Here is a 13,161-nt window from a genome sequence, read left to right as displayed (position 1 = left end):
TTATATACGCCGACGACACAAGTGTGTTTTTTTCTGGACAATCGAGCATCAGTTTAGCCGATCGTGCAAACAGGACACTGGGACATATAAATACTTGGCGACGGAGAATGATTTAAAGATCAACGTTGCAAAGACAAAAGCAGTGATCCTTTCATCCACGTCAAAAAGGTATTTCTATTCCATCCCTTGCAATAAACAACACTACAATTGAAGTGGTTCCCCATTTTAAAACACTAGGGGTCATTTTTTCAGAAAATATGTCGTGGGACGACCACATTACCTACCTTTCCGGGAAGCTCTCGCGTACGACTGGCTACTTGCGTCGCTACTGTTCATCTTTTCCTACATCAGTTAACGTATTGTTATACAATTCCCTTTTTTCTTCGGTTATGAATTATGGCGCGCTTGTCTGGGGAACCACAACGCTTGATAATATTAATAAACTTTTGCGTCTACAAAAACGTGCTATCCGCATTATTGCAAAAGTCCCTCGTTATTCACACACAGCCGAATTGTTTAAGAAATTTAACATAATCAGTATAGAGTCTTTATATTCCTATAGACTAATCCGTCACTACAAATCAGAAATAATTAAACACGACAATTCTTTAGCAGTGCTAACCGCACTTGCTGCGAACTATCCTGTCTATAGTACACGAAATCCGGAAAAATGGAAAGTTGATGTATGCCGCACAAATTATGGGAAACAAATGTTGAAACATCGTCTGCCAGCTATCCTGAACGAACTCTCCGGTGATGATAACCGAGACGTCCTCAACAAATCGTTCAGGGATCTACGCAGCATGTTTCTGTAATCAAAAGAATTGTACGTGGCGATAAAGTGAACTTCTTTGTTTTTGTTTGTGAAATAAGCACTGTTACAGAGATGCGTGTTATTTTGTTCTCGTTTTTTCTTCCCTTCAATTTCGTGCCGTGCATTTTTTTATACTTAGCCAACTTTGTGCACTACATTTTTTTTTCTCCATGATCCGGACACCTAAAGTTTTGTTTGCCTTTCGTTTCTGCCTAGTGGGCAGCTGCGTTTTCTGCGTTTTTCTGCAAATTCACTGCCTGTATTTTAAACATTCTGCGTATTCCACTGTATGCCTTGTAAGGGGCATGGACCTCGTCAAGCCATCTTTGCCTTTTTGTCCGTGCCCCTAAGCATCTCAGGATGTTTGAATAAATTGATTTGATTTGATTTGATTCTTTAACCTTAATCATGCGATCACTGTAAAGAATTTCAGGTAGAGACCGTCATTGAATAGCAGTTTTGACAGATCTGAAGACAATCACAGACGCACTACTCAAAACAACGCGCTTTAAATGGCCCACAGAAGGATATAGGCACCAAATGTATAGTGATAAAAAAAATGAGAACTTTACTTTTCGAGGATCAGTATTTGTTGCCGGGGTTTGCAGGAGGAATTGGGGGATAAAAATACGTTGATGGTTTCGTAATAATATTCAGGATGTTTTTGGTTTTCGACGTAGGAACGTTGGTGGGGTTATACAGTTACACGACAATGCAACTAATCCCCATCCAGCGAATTTCTCAATATCGAGTTTTTCAATCTCCCAATGCCACCTCAATTAAAGTGCGTCTATTTGAGAACTCCATGCAACGAAGGTCTTGCGGCGGCTGACCAGGATAAAACGAACTGTTCACAACGGCTAGTACCGTGGCTCGGGTGGAAGCCGGTGCCTGCCTTCTGTCGGCATCCCGGCTATGGCGGCCCTCATCGATGGTGACCCCTCCTCCCTCACTCTCCCCACCCGACTCGTGGCGGCGTTGCGCGTATGGCGGTGATAGATGGCGAAGGTCATAGCGACTGGTGCGGCAGTCGTGCTATCAGGGCGATCTCAAAACGTTTCTCCCCGTAATCAGTTCAAGTAACACGGTTTCGCCGTAAACATTTTCAAGGCGGTTTCATCTAAACCTGATTCTTGTTTTGGTTTCCGCTCGGCCTTGTTCTTTCGAGTCTTGAAGGAAAAATAGCACGCCGAAACCCCGCATGTAATGAACAGTCGCGGATCTCTGTCAATTTCGTTACATTCAGGTGTACCTGTAGTAGCGTTTTAGTGCAGAAACATGAGATTACGATTAAGTTGTTGGTGGATTTGGGCCACTTCTCCGAAGGATGACTGCCTTCTAACCTGGTATTGAAAAGGGTCTATCGGTTTGAACACAGTCGCAGCGCGCTAAAATTTAACCGTGGATTTGCGGCGCAGGGTAATCTGGGTGTGTTAAAAGAGGAGGACGTGAAATCAAACGCGCATCGCCATTCGCCACAATCTTTCGTTAGAGGCGTCATTTTTTTTAAGCATTTCCCTCCAATAACACCGAGCACCAGGTCGGAGGGATGCTTGCCAAACAGCCAATCAACTTTCGCGCCAACTCCAGGAAGCATATTTTATGCGTCTAGTGCACTCATTGAGCAGTTTGTAAAATTGTTTTCAGAAAATATCAGAAGCTCATGCCAGATGATACAAAAAAGAAAAAAAGAGCTCTTGCATTTTCAATTTTTGTTTAGTAAAGAAAAAAAGACCCTCATTTAAAATTTTCGATGAGCTCAAAGGACATGCTTTTCTTGTACTTGTTCCTTCACGAGAAGTGCATTCACTGCTTCAGGTGATGTGTATTTCTGCTCCGAAAAGAAGCAAAGTATTTCACTAAAGAAATGCAAAATAGATGTCACGTGAACATTTGAAATCTTGTTCTGAACACGCCCCTTGTCAACCCTTTCATATTAAATCGATTTCACAAGTTACTCTAGGTCACCAAAACTGCAGGTTAAGAGAACTGTAGAGAACTGCAGGTTAAGTGATTGGAGTTATACATCCGTACAACAGCGTTGAAAATCACTGCTTCGACGAAGCGCCGGACTTTGATCGTAGGTGAGCGAATTAATTCCGCCAGATGTGTGACTAGGATCTTGACATCCAGTTGACAAGACTCTTGCCAATTTGTTGTTCACTGGAAATAAGAGCCCTGATGAAGTACATGCACAAGCGCCAATGGAACACTTATCGCGCCTCTCCTGTAGTATGCCCCAGCTTCCGATTCTGTGCCACAGGTGGTTGGAGCGACACTATTATCCGGTCTTTTTTTTTTGGAAGGGGGGAAGAGGAAGCGGACTGAAGGACATAAGCGATAAGCAGTGAGATGCATTAACCACGCTGTGATTGTCATTACTAGGCCCCTAGATGCCCGATTCTCCGCAATTTTACAATGTACCAAGATATACTCAGGAGTGACGGAAAGTAAGCCCCCGAGGAAAGACTAGTTGTATGCTTTGTAGCTACGGCATATATGTTTTTTGCGGCCTTCTTAACACCTCACTCCTGGACTACCTTGCTCCCTTCTGAAACTACTTAGTGTTTTATCTATGCCCTGTTGCCGGTGTGAGTTCTTCCACACCCGTAATTCTTCCTGACGACACCGGTTCCTCTTCTTTGCTTGCGCCCTCCGGGTGGACGGTGATTTTATCTGGTGAGGTAGTTTAATTATACAAAAAGAAAAAGTAAGGACGGAAGACGATGGTAAGGTTTTAACGTAGTTAAACCGAGTAGACATCCGAAAGCATGGGTTTAGCCTGGTTGGCTAATGATTCCGCTATTCTGATCGTCGGCACGTCTGGTGGCTATAAGATCGGTAGCAGTATTGCTTCATGAAGACGACGATGGGCATTGCACAGCGCGAGAGTGTGTATATTAGTTTGTATTGTGTGTTGTAATCCACTGGCTTGGCATCAATTTACCTTCTTTGGGCTCTCCTCACTGAACCCTAGCCAATCACCCGTCGTGGGTATGTGCCATGCCACCAAGGAACAACAACAATTTTAGTTTGATAGCAGTATTCGAAGACGACGATGTACAGTGCACGGTGCGAGAGTTTGTTGAAGTTTAACACTCGGCGTGATCGGCTGCGGCGATAGCACAGAGCTCTCGTGCAGTGTCCAGCGAGAGTGATCTGTTCGAGCCGCCACGCGTTCAAATCTGTCGCGGTAATATTGTATTTATTTTTTTATGGTTTGGACAAGATCACTCTCAAGGTCCGGCTTCACCCAAACTTTGTCAGTCGGTGTGACCTCATGAAACAGTGCTTTCACACTAAAAATAAGAAGAAAGACACGAGGAGTCTCCCGCCTCACAGTGGGGCTATGTTATGGTGTGCACTGTCGACATCTGGTTGAGAATGATTAAGAGAGATGATCAGTGCTCTGCGTCAATTTTGTTTCTGGCTTCCACTTTCGCTCTAGGAAAGCGCGGAACTAATTCCCTCTGATTTCGGCCGCGGTTACGTAACCGAAACGCGGTTGAAGTTGTGAGGGCGGGGAATTCTGGAACCACCTATAAAGAGCGCTGATAACATGTCCCCAGCCTTATGAATGCGACCCCGTCATTTCACACTACGTCGTTTAGTGGCGTCTCACATAAGCTCGAACCGTCAGAAAGAATTGTGATGACTCTCTTTTTTTTTTATTTTTTTATTTGATACCTCAAAGGCCCCTGGTATGGGGCATTACATGAGGGATGGGCATGACAGTTATACAATAATGGTCTTGATGGCGTTCTTAAAATGGATGGCGTTGATGTGATGCACGGCGTCCTGTGGTAGATCATTCCAGTCCCGGGATGACGTGACGAAAAAAGATCGAGAATGAGCGGTAGTTCTTGCGGTGGGGGCGTAGACGGCCTTATGGTGGTTAATACGGCTTGAGAGGCGATAAGCGGGTGATATGACTGATTCTCCTAAAGATGAATGATAAAACATATGAAAGAGGCACAATCGAGAAATTTTTCGTCGCGTTTCAAGGCTGGGTAAGTTAGCTTTAGTTTTTAAGGCAGACACACTAGTGTAGTACGAATAGTCAGAATAAATGAAACGGATAGCTCGATTTTGTATTTTTTCTAAGGTTAAAGAGAGGTTAGACTGGTGAGGATCCCATATTGCCGAAGCATATTCTAGTTTAGGACGGACAAAAGTTATGTATGCTAATGATTTTATGGATGGGGTGGCAAAACGTAGATTGCGCCGTATGAAACCAAGGGTACGATTAGCTTCGTTAGCGATGTTCGTGATATGAGATGACCATGTTAGGTTTTGCGTTACAGTAATACCCAGGTACTTACAGGAAGAGACGGACGATACTTCTGAACCGAAAAGAGTGTATTTAGAAGGAGTATGCAACTGCCGACGATGGAATGAGATTAAACATGTTTTGGAAATATTGAGAGACATTAACCAACGTTCGCACCAAGTTTGGATTCGGTTAAGATCTTGTTGAAGAATGCCAGCGTCAGTACTGTTAGTGATTGGGCGGTAAATTACACAATCGTCAGCAAATAAGCGGATGGTAGAGGAAATACTGGAAGGAAGATCGTTAATATATATGAGGAAAAGCAAAGGTCCTAGGACTGTACCTTGGGGAACACCTGAAATGACCGAGTTACGTGGAGAAGAATGATTGTTAGCATAGACAAATTGCTCTCTGTTAGTCAAAAAGTTAGAAAGCCATTCTAATACTAAAGAATTAAGATTTAGACACGATAACTTTAGTAGCAGTCTTTTATGCGGTACTTTATCGAAAGCTTTTTCGAAATCAAGGAAGAGAGTGTCAGTAGGAACGTTTAAATCAAGGTTGGAGCTTAGGTCATTAATAAAGAGAGCCAATTGGGAGTCACATGAGCGTCCTTTCAAAAAGCCGTGCTGGTTAGTATGAAAGAATTTTACGGAGACAAGGAATTTGACTATGTGCGAATAAATAATATGTTCCATTAGTTTCGAACAGACACTTGTGAGAGAAATGGGGCGGTAATTTTTGCATGAAACAGGTGAGCCCTTTTTGGGGACTGGAATGATCTTACCAACTTTCCAATCTTGTGGAAGGACACCTGTTGATATGGACTGCTGAAAGAGGTGGCACAATATTACACTGACAGTGTTTTTAGTATTTTTTAGGATTTTAGAATTTATGCCGTCAACACCAGATGAAGAAGTAAGTTTCAATGATTCAATAAGTTTCATGATTCCATTAGCATCAATTGTAATCTGTGGCATAGCTGGGTGGCCGAGAGCTGCGAAATCCGGTAAGTCACCGTCAGGTTCTTTAGTAAAAACTGAAGAAAAAAAGTTATTAAGAGCGTGGCTAGATTCGTGTTCCGGGATAAGATTGTTGTCGTCGTCATGTAATGTTAGAGGCTTCGAATGTGATGGGTTTATAGTTTTCCAGAACTTGCGGGGGTTAGTGTGCAACATGGAAGGTAGAACAGACGAGAAAAATGTACGTTTAGTTTTGGCTGTTAAAGATGAGTATGTTTTTTCTGCAGAATAATATCTTTCCCATGCAGATGCGGTGTCAAAGCGTTTTGCGGATCGAAAAAGCCCATGAACAGTGACGTCACCTATAGCCGGCGGCCAATGAAGTGCAAACCGATCTCAAAAATACTCCCAGAAAGACTTGGCCCGTGGACTCAGTTGCAATTTAGAAGTGGCCTGAATAATCTTCTGTTCAGTAAAATTCGTGCACCAACTATGCACCGTACCACTATGCACGCACCCCAACCGAAGTTTTAGGGAAGTTCCTTTCTAATTCTGTGGGCCCTTTTTTTTGTTGTGTTTTCACTATTTTCTTCCGTCATCAATGCATTATTGGGCGTCATCATCAATGCTACATGTCGAGAGAGAGAGAGTGTAAGGGACTCGTTCCGGCAGATGCGAGCGCCTTCTTCTGTCCATTGTCACCTTCTGTCCAAATGTCGCCTTCGTGACACTGTCCGCCTCCCGTTCCAGCACCTGCGTCCCTGCTCACGAAATAGTCGCAATGAATAGATGCGTCTCCTCTGAGACGAATCAAGAAGACGGCGAACGTTGCCTACTATGTGGCATGGACTGTTTTGGAAAGTCTACACAGTAATGGTTTTGTGCCAGGTCGACGACAGGGCACGTCGTGTGTTGTCGTTTTTAAAAGTGAATAATGTGTTCGTCTTGCAGGCTGACAAGGGGCCTGACTAGACTAGATGGCAAGGAGGGTTTGTGGTGGTAGAAATAGGTGTTGTAATGAAAAAGCCTTGAAGGCTGCGTCAACACACTTTGAGCTAGTTAAGAAACGCGAGGTTGGAGTCAAAGTTAAGTGTATGGAATTCTGCAAAAAAATAAAAAATAGAAGTGACTTTACTTGCAGGACATCGAGAACAGTAGAACGAAATTTTTATCAGCAGTTTTTCACCCAACCGCGAAGGCCGGGCATTCTTTTCAAACTGTTATCGGTGAGCCTGGTTTTTGGCTGCACAGTGTATAGCAAATTCGTGTAGAAGTCGATATTGCTAACGCCAAATGACCGTTCCGGACCAAGGAATCGGTTGAAGCAGGGCAGTTTTTGCAAAAGAATAAAAATGTTGTCTATATATTTTCGGTAGGTATAGAATATTTAGTTTAGTAAAATGCTTAAAGATTTAGTTTATTGGATGCCACGGCGTGAACTTTAGATTTCAATGAAAACACGCGTTGAGGAAAGCGGTGAGATTTAGTTCCAGCAGGGCCGCCGCGGTGGCTCAGTGGTTATGGTGCTCGGCTGCTGGCCCAAAAGACGCCGGTTCGATCCCGGCCGCGGCAGCTAGAATTTCTTTGGAGGAGAAATTATTGCGGCCCGTGTACTGTGCGATGTCAGTGCACGTTAAAGAACCCGAGGTGGTCGAAATTTCCGGAGCCCTTCACTACGGCGTCTCTCATAGCCTGACTCGCTTTGGGACGTCAAACCCCATAAACCAAACCAAACCTAGTTCCAGCATGTTGGCGCACTTTCAGGAGGGAATTATTTAAATCTTTGGGAAGAGTACCTTAAGGTAACTTCTATCGTTGTCAACGACCAGCCTTACTCACAGCAAAATGTCATTTGTATAGGCTGTATTTCATTATTGAAAACAACATCAGCCAAAAGAAGACGCACACAGGAAATTGGGAAGACGACAGGCCAGAGGCTGAACAACAAACTCTTTAGTTAAAAGCTCGGGACTCAAATATACACGGCGAACTCTATTACATAGTCATCGCACAGTCTTCATCCCACTCACCGATTTCGATTTGTCGTCGAACAAATCTAATGATAAATAAATAAAAAATTACAAAGTCAGCACTCACCTTCTATCTTCCGTAGATATTTCACAGCTTTCGTTGAGATAAATAATTTCTCGCTGCGAACTCTACTAATAACTCCTCCTCCTCGCCTGCTATTTCTAGAGCCTATGCAGTCGTCGCCTACTGCCTGGCCTCAAGCCTACTCTCTCCTACCTTAGCACTCAAGTCGCCCTTCAGTGCAGTACACTGTGATTTCTCTTTGCTCATTGTCGATTCAATGTCTTCATTGAAGTTTTCGGTGGTTCGGTCATCATGGCTGGATCTAAGTGCGCAAGCCTGTACCACCATTCCTTGTTCCTCGTATTAAGCATAACTGAGATACCCGCCACCCTTTCATTAGTAATCTAGAATTCCTCGATGTTGCCAGTTATATCCCGTTTGATGAAGAATTCCACACGTACTTCTCTGTCCGCTAATCAAAGGTAGTATAGTACGTAATCGCCCCTTAGCACTATATACGCCTTGTAGTATAACCCTACGTTAAAGGGGAATATCGGTTCTTCAACGAGATCCCGAATTCCTCTACATTGCCTCTTACCGGTAACTCACTGATGCGTGTCTTCCTTGCTTGTTTCCTCCTTTACCTGGTCGAATGGAGGCTAATTCGGGACCTTTGTATGTATGGTCACTACATCTCACTTTGCCGAGCGCCTCCACACTTTGTAGCATCCAGAACATGTAGACAAAATTTATTACCATTTAGGCTTTTCAAAACCTACTTCCGGTTCTTCTTTTCCGGGAAAAAGTATTCATGACCCGTGGACTATTTCGTTAAGCGTACTCGACTAATCACTCCCCCTCTGTTCGTTGACCCTTTGCCGTAGTCCTCCGCTGCCTGGTCGGCTGCCTACCTCACGCCTACTTTGATCTCTTCCTTGAGGACACCGTACTGCGTTTTCACTCTAGTTAACGCCGATCCGCGTATTCAGAGAAGCTTTCGTCAAACTTGTCATCTTGATTACATGCAGGGGCGTAGGTTGGTACAGCCTTCAATTTTTTCTCTTATTAAGCTTTATTACGCTATCTCTCCCCCCCCCCCCCCCTCCGCCTCTTTAAAACTGAATATCTCCTCTATGTTTCCAGCTTCTTCCTCATTCATCAGAAATCACTCACCAAGCTCTATAGAACCGCTATAGCACAGAACTGTTAAAGCCTTTGAACACTGTATATGCTTATCTGCCCTATAAGCTCAGTGATCCGTACGAAATCCAATCTAATAGCTGCTAGTTCCTGGAGAAGTACTTGATATTTGAGATTCATTGCACAAATCGTGTAAATGAAAAGGGGGCAGATTTTTCCATAGCGTGAGGAGGTCTTATTGTGAAAAACTGTCAGCGGGGTCTCCTATATTTAAAGCAACACATATCAGGCGAGAAAAAAGTAATAAGCAGCAATTAGTAGACAAGAAATAAGCTTCAACAAAAGGCATTGTATAAAGTTGAGATGATCTGATAACGCAAAAAGCTGTCGGTGCCAACAAATATGTTGTGTTAGAAAATGAGCAGTAATTAGCATGATTACAAATAACAAATTACGTACTAATAGCACAACAAATATAGTGAGGAGTAAACAAAAAGGCAAAATAAGAGCTAGATAAAGTTAGACTTGCAAACAAGCATTGCTTCTCTGTGGTATTCACTGTGCTAGCATGCATAATTAAGATTCTTGCGTTAAGCGTTGCAGGTTCAGTTTCCAACAGAGATCTGTCTGGAGCGAGACATTCTAGCAACCTCCGTTGCGTCACAGGTCTGACCGCCGCCTTGGCCAGTTGTTCTGCGTCTGCTGGGAACTGAGGGTCGGGTGTCGAATAGTGCTTTGTACAGAAGGTGATTATCAAGCACAACACCAATGTTGCTAGAATTGCTGTTCTAGTGAAGGGGTGCGAAGTCGGCGGTGGTTTCCGGGATCAGGGTGCAGCTGACGCCAAGTTCATCGACACTAGTTTCTTTTTTTTTTTTTGATCTGATGTGGAATTGCTCAGCGCAATGATTGAAAACGTGGTCCTATTGCAAACAACGCGGACTCTCTACCTGTACGCCATCACTGCATCATCGCTATAAAAAGCTGCGCTAAATATTAACAAATAGGTAGTACTTTCCTGCGCATGAATAACAATAAAGGTTAATATTGGTAATTACGATGACAATTGCTTCTATTAAACCAAATAGTAATGCATTTCTAAAAAACTGTACCTATTTTACCCTATGCTCGCTCCATTTCCATCGAAAAAAAGATATTTTTTAGGTCGTGTCCGAATTATGTCGCGGTTATTAGTATACAAGTCAACTGTACCAGAGGATTTGAGCGAAGGCTGCCAGTTAAAATGCAGTTCTTGAAGAGCCTCCGGTTTTGTTTCGGTGCTGGCTTACTGTCGACTGCCTCCTCGCGGAGAGTGGCCACCGCTGCTTCAAGCTGCCATTGGGGGCTGTAGTTTCCCTGGCAGTACATTCCCTGCGCTCACCACTAGAGCCACCCTCTTCTTCATTCTTTTTTTTTTGTTTGATACCTCAAAGGCCCCTCCCTGGTATGGGGCATTACATGAGGGATGGGCATGGCAGTTACACAATAATGGTCTTGATAGCGTTCTTAAAATGGATGGGGTTGATCTGATGCATGGCGTCCTGTGGTAGATCATTGCAGTCCCGGGATGACGTGACAAAAAAAAAATCGAGAATGAGCGGTAGATCATGCGGTGGGGGTGTAGACGGCCTTATGGTGGTTAATACGGCTTGAGAGGCGATAAGCAGTTGATATGGCTGATTCTCCTAAAGATGAGTGATAAAACATATGAAAGAGCTACAGCATCAAACCAGAGAACGTAAGATTGCAAGCGCTCTGCCGTACGTGTCGTCTCGGCCTCTGTTCTGCCATTATCTGCGAACTATGGACGCCACCAGCAGCATGAACACTGGAACTGCGCCTTGCCTCTCCAAAATAGAAGTAAAGATTGGTTAACGTCACAGTAGCTGCAGTAAATTTTGGGGTTCTATGCACCACACTGGTGGTTGTTTTTTTTCCTCTCACCGGCTCAGCTCTACGCAAGTCATAATTTTCCCCAAACTTATAATACATGTAGGCGAAACGAAAGAGGCGACCGTGTGCTGTGCGATGTCAGTGCACGTTAAAAACCCTTGGGAATCGAAATTATTCCGGAGACCTCCACTACGGCACATCTTTCTCTCTTCTTTCACTCCTACTTTCCTTCCATGCCTTACGGCGCGGTTCAGGTGTCCGCCGAGATATGTGAGACAGATACTGCGCCGTTTCCTTTCCTCAAAAACCAATTTACCAATTTTAGACCAAGGAATGAGGATAGTTCAGTTGAGTTCAGTTCAGTTTATTTCCTTAAAAGACCCTATTCAGGGCTATAACGAAAGGGGTGGGGCTACGGATATAACATGAGGTTTGGTTTAATCTAACATCAGCTGCGTTATCTCTTGGTGGATACTTTATGGACAGATAATGGCTGCGACTTGGTGGGAGAGGCCGTTCCAGTCAGATGCTGCTCGGGCACAAAACGATGCCGAGAATGCAGCAGTACGGGAGCGTGGACAAACAACTTGAAGAGGATGGCCAGTGCGGTGGGATATGTGCATGTGGTGTACGATGCAGGGTGCTTCGTGCAATGAACTGTTGGAGAATTTGTGAAAAAGGTGAGAGACTAGCAATCCGCCGGCGTCGTAAAGGCAATATTTGAAAGGTCATTCAAGCTTATTTTTCTTTGCGCCCCGAAAAAGGAAAAAATGGTTCCCATTCCTCTTTCGTCGATGTAAGATACAAGTGAATAGATTCCCCCGCCGCTGTGGCTCAGTGGTTGCGGCGCTCGGCTGCTGACCCGAAAGACGCGGGTTCGATACCGACCGCGGCGGCTGAATTTTAATGGAGGCGAAATTCTAGATGCCCGTGTACTGTGCGATGTCAGTGCACGTTAAAGAACCCCAGGTGGTCGAAATTTCCGGAGACCTTCACTACAGCGTCCCTCATAGCCTGAGTTCCTTTGGGACGTTAAACCCCAATAAACCAAAACAATGAACCAAACAAGTGAATAGATTAAAGTTATCGAAAAAACACAATGGAATAGTGGTTGTCATTGTACTCTTTCATGCCCTCTGCCCTTCCCGCGTGCAGAGAAGGAGGATTGAGTGCCAACACATAGGCCGGCGTCACTTCATTTTATTTCAACCAACTTCTTTTGATTTTTTAAGAAAAGTGATGATTGGATATAAATAGTTTGACAAACAAGATGCGCGTTGACAGTGTTAATCAACCACTCACCTTGTTTCCTGTTTAATTCTGTTATCAGGAGAGAGAAGAAGCAGATCGTTTGCACGCTCCAGTTCGTGAATGGCTGCTTGGAGGGCACCCCGCAGATCGCAGCACTGGCGGCACTGGAATCGATGCAAGAATTGGTGGACACTACCTGCACTTCCGGTTCGGATGCGTACAAGGGTGCGTTTTTGTCTGCTCGTGGGACTCAATAGCGGATGCACTCAGGGTGCACGAATGGTCGCTGTCTTTTCTCCATGAATTTTTTTTTAGGCATGCATGGTAGTGCTGCTGTTCAGCGGGGTTTGTCTTGGTCGTGATGAGCTTTTGCAGTGGATTTGTAGCTTCTGAGGAAGTGACCATTGTCTTAGGCTGTGAGCGAAAATCTTAAAGGTGAACTGAAGAGGAATCTGAACTCGTCTTTTTGCCACGGGAACTCGATTTACACGTTCCCAGCATCATTAGAAACTTCGATTTATTGCCCCGCGTGGTTGATTTCCCTAATTAAATCGGATTGACGGCCGGCTTCCACCTTTTTTTTTTTAATTCCCCGCAGACGGTGGGAGGAGTCGACCAACCTTTCACCCAGTGCCGTGGTGGCTTGCCGCTCTGCCATCGGCGGAGTGATCGTTGAAAGAAGAGTCCATGCGTATTTTTATTTCCGTAGGCCTAAATTGCACCTCTGTAGTCTGTTACTAAATCTATTTATTCACGGAAACATAAAAAAACAAATAAAAGCAAAAGCAAAGCCACCA

At 44.2% G+C, this 13,161-nt stretch overlaps 1 protein-coding gene across 1 annotated transcript in view; it reads left to right on the top strand.

Moving 5' to 3' along the window:
- Nucleotides 1-13,161, top strand: part of LOC149327543 (uncharacterized) — a 31,440-nt gene that overhangs the window by 2,920 nt on the left and 15,359 nt on the right. Inside the window, exon 3 of the mRNA XM_089563864.1 lies at nucleotides 12,444-12,589. Within this exon, the coding sequence (XP_089419990.1) occupies nucleotides 12,444-12,589 (146 nt within the window). The remainder of the gene's footprint in view (nucleotides 1-12,443; nucleotides 12,590-13,161) is intronic.

Source organism: Amblyomma mixtum, chromosome 10 (genome assembly GCF_055824585.1).
Source record: "Amblyomma mixtum isolate Tamu chromosome 10, ASM5582458v1, whole genome shotgun sequence".
NCBI lineage: Eukaryota > Metazoa > Arthropoda > Arachnida > Ixodida > Ixodidae > Amblyomma > Amblyomma mixtum.
Note: the sequence above shows the minus strand (reverse complement) of the source record. Positions and strands in the feature narration are given on the sequence as shown.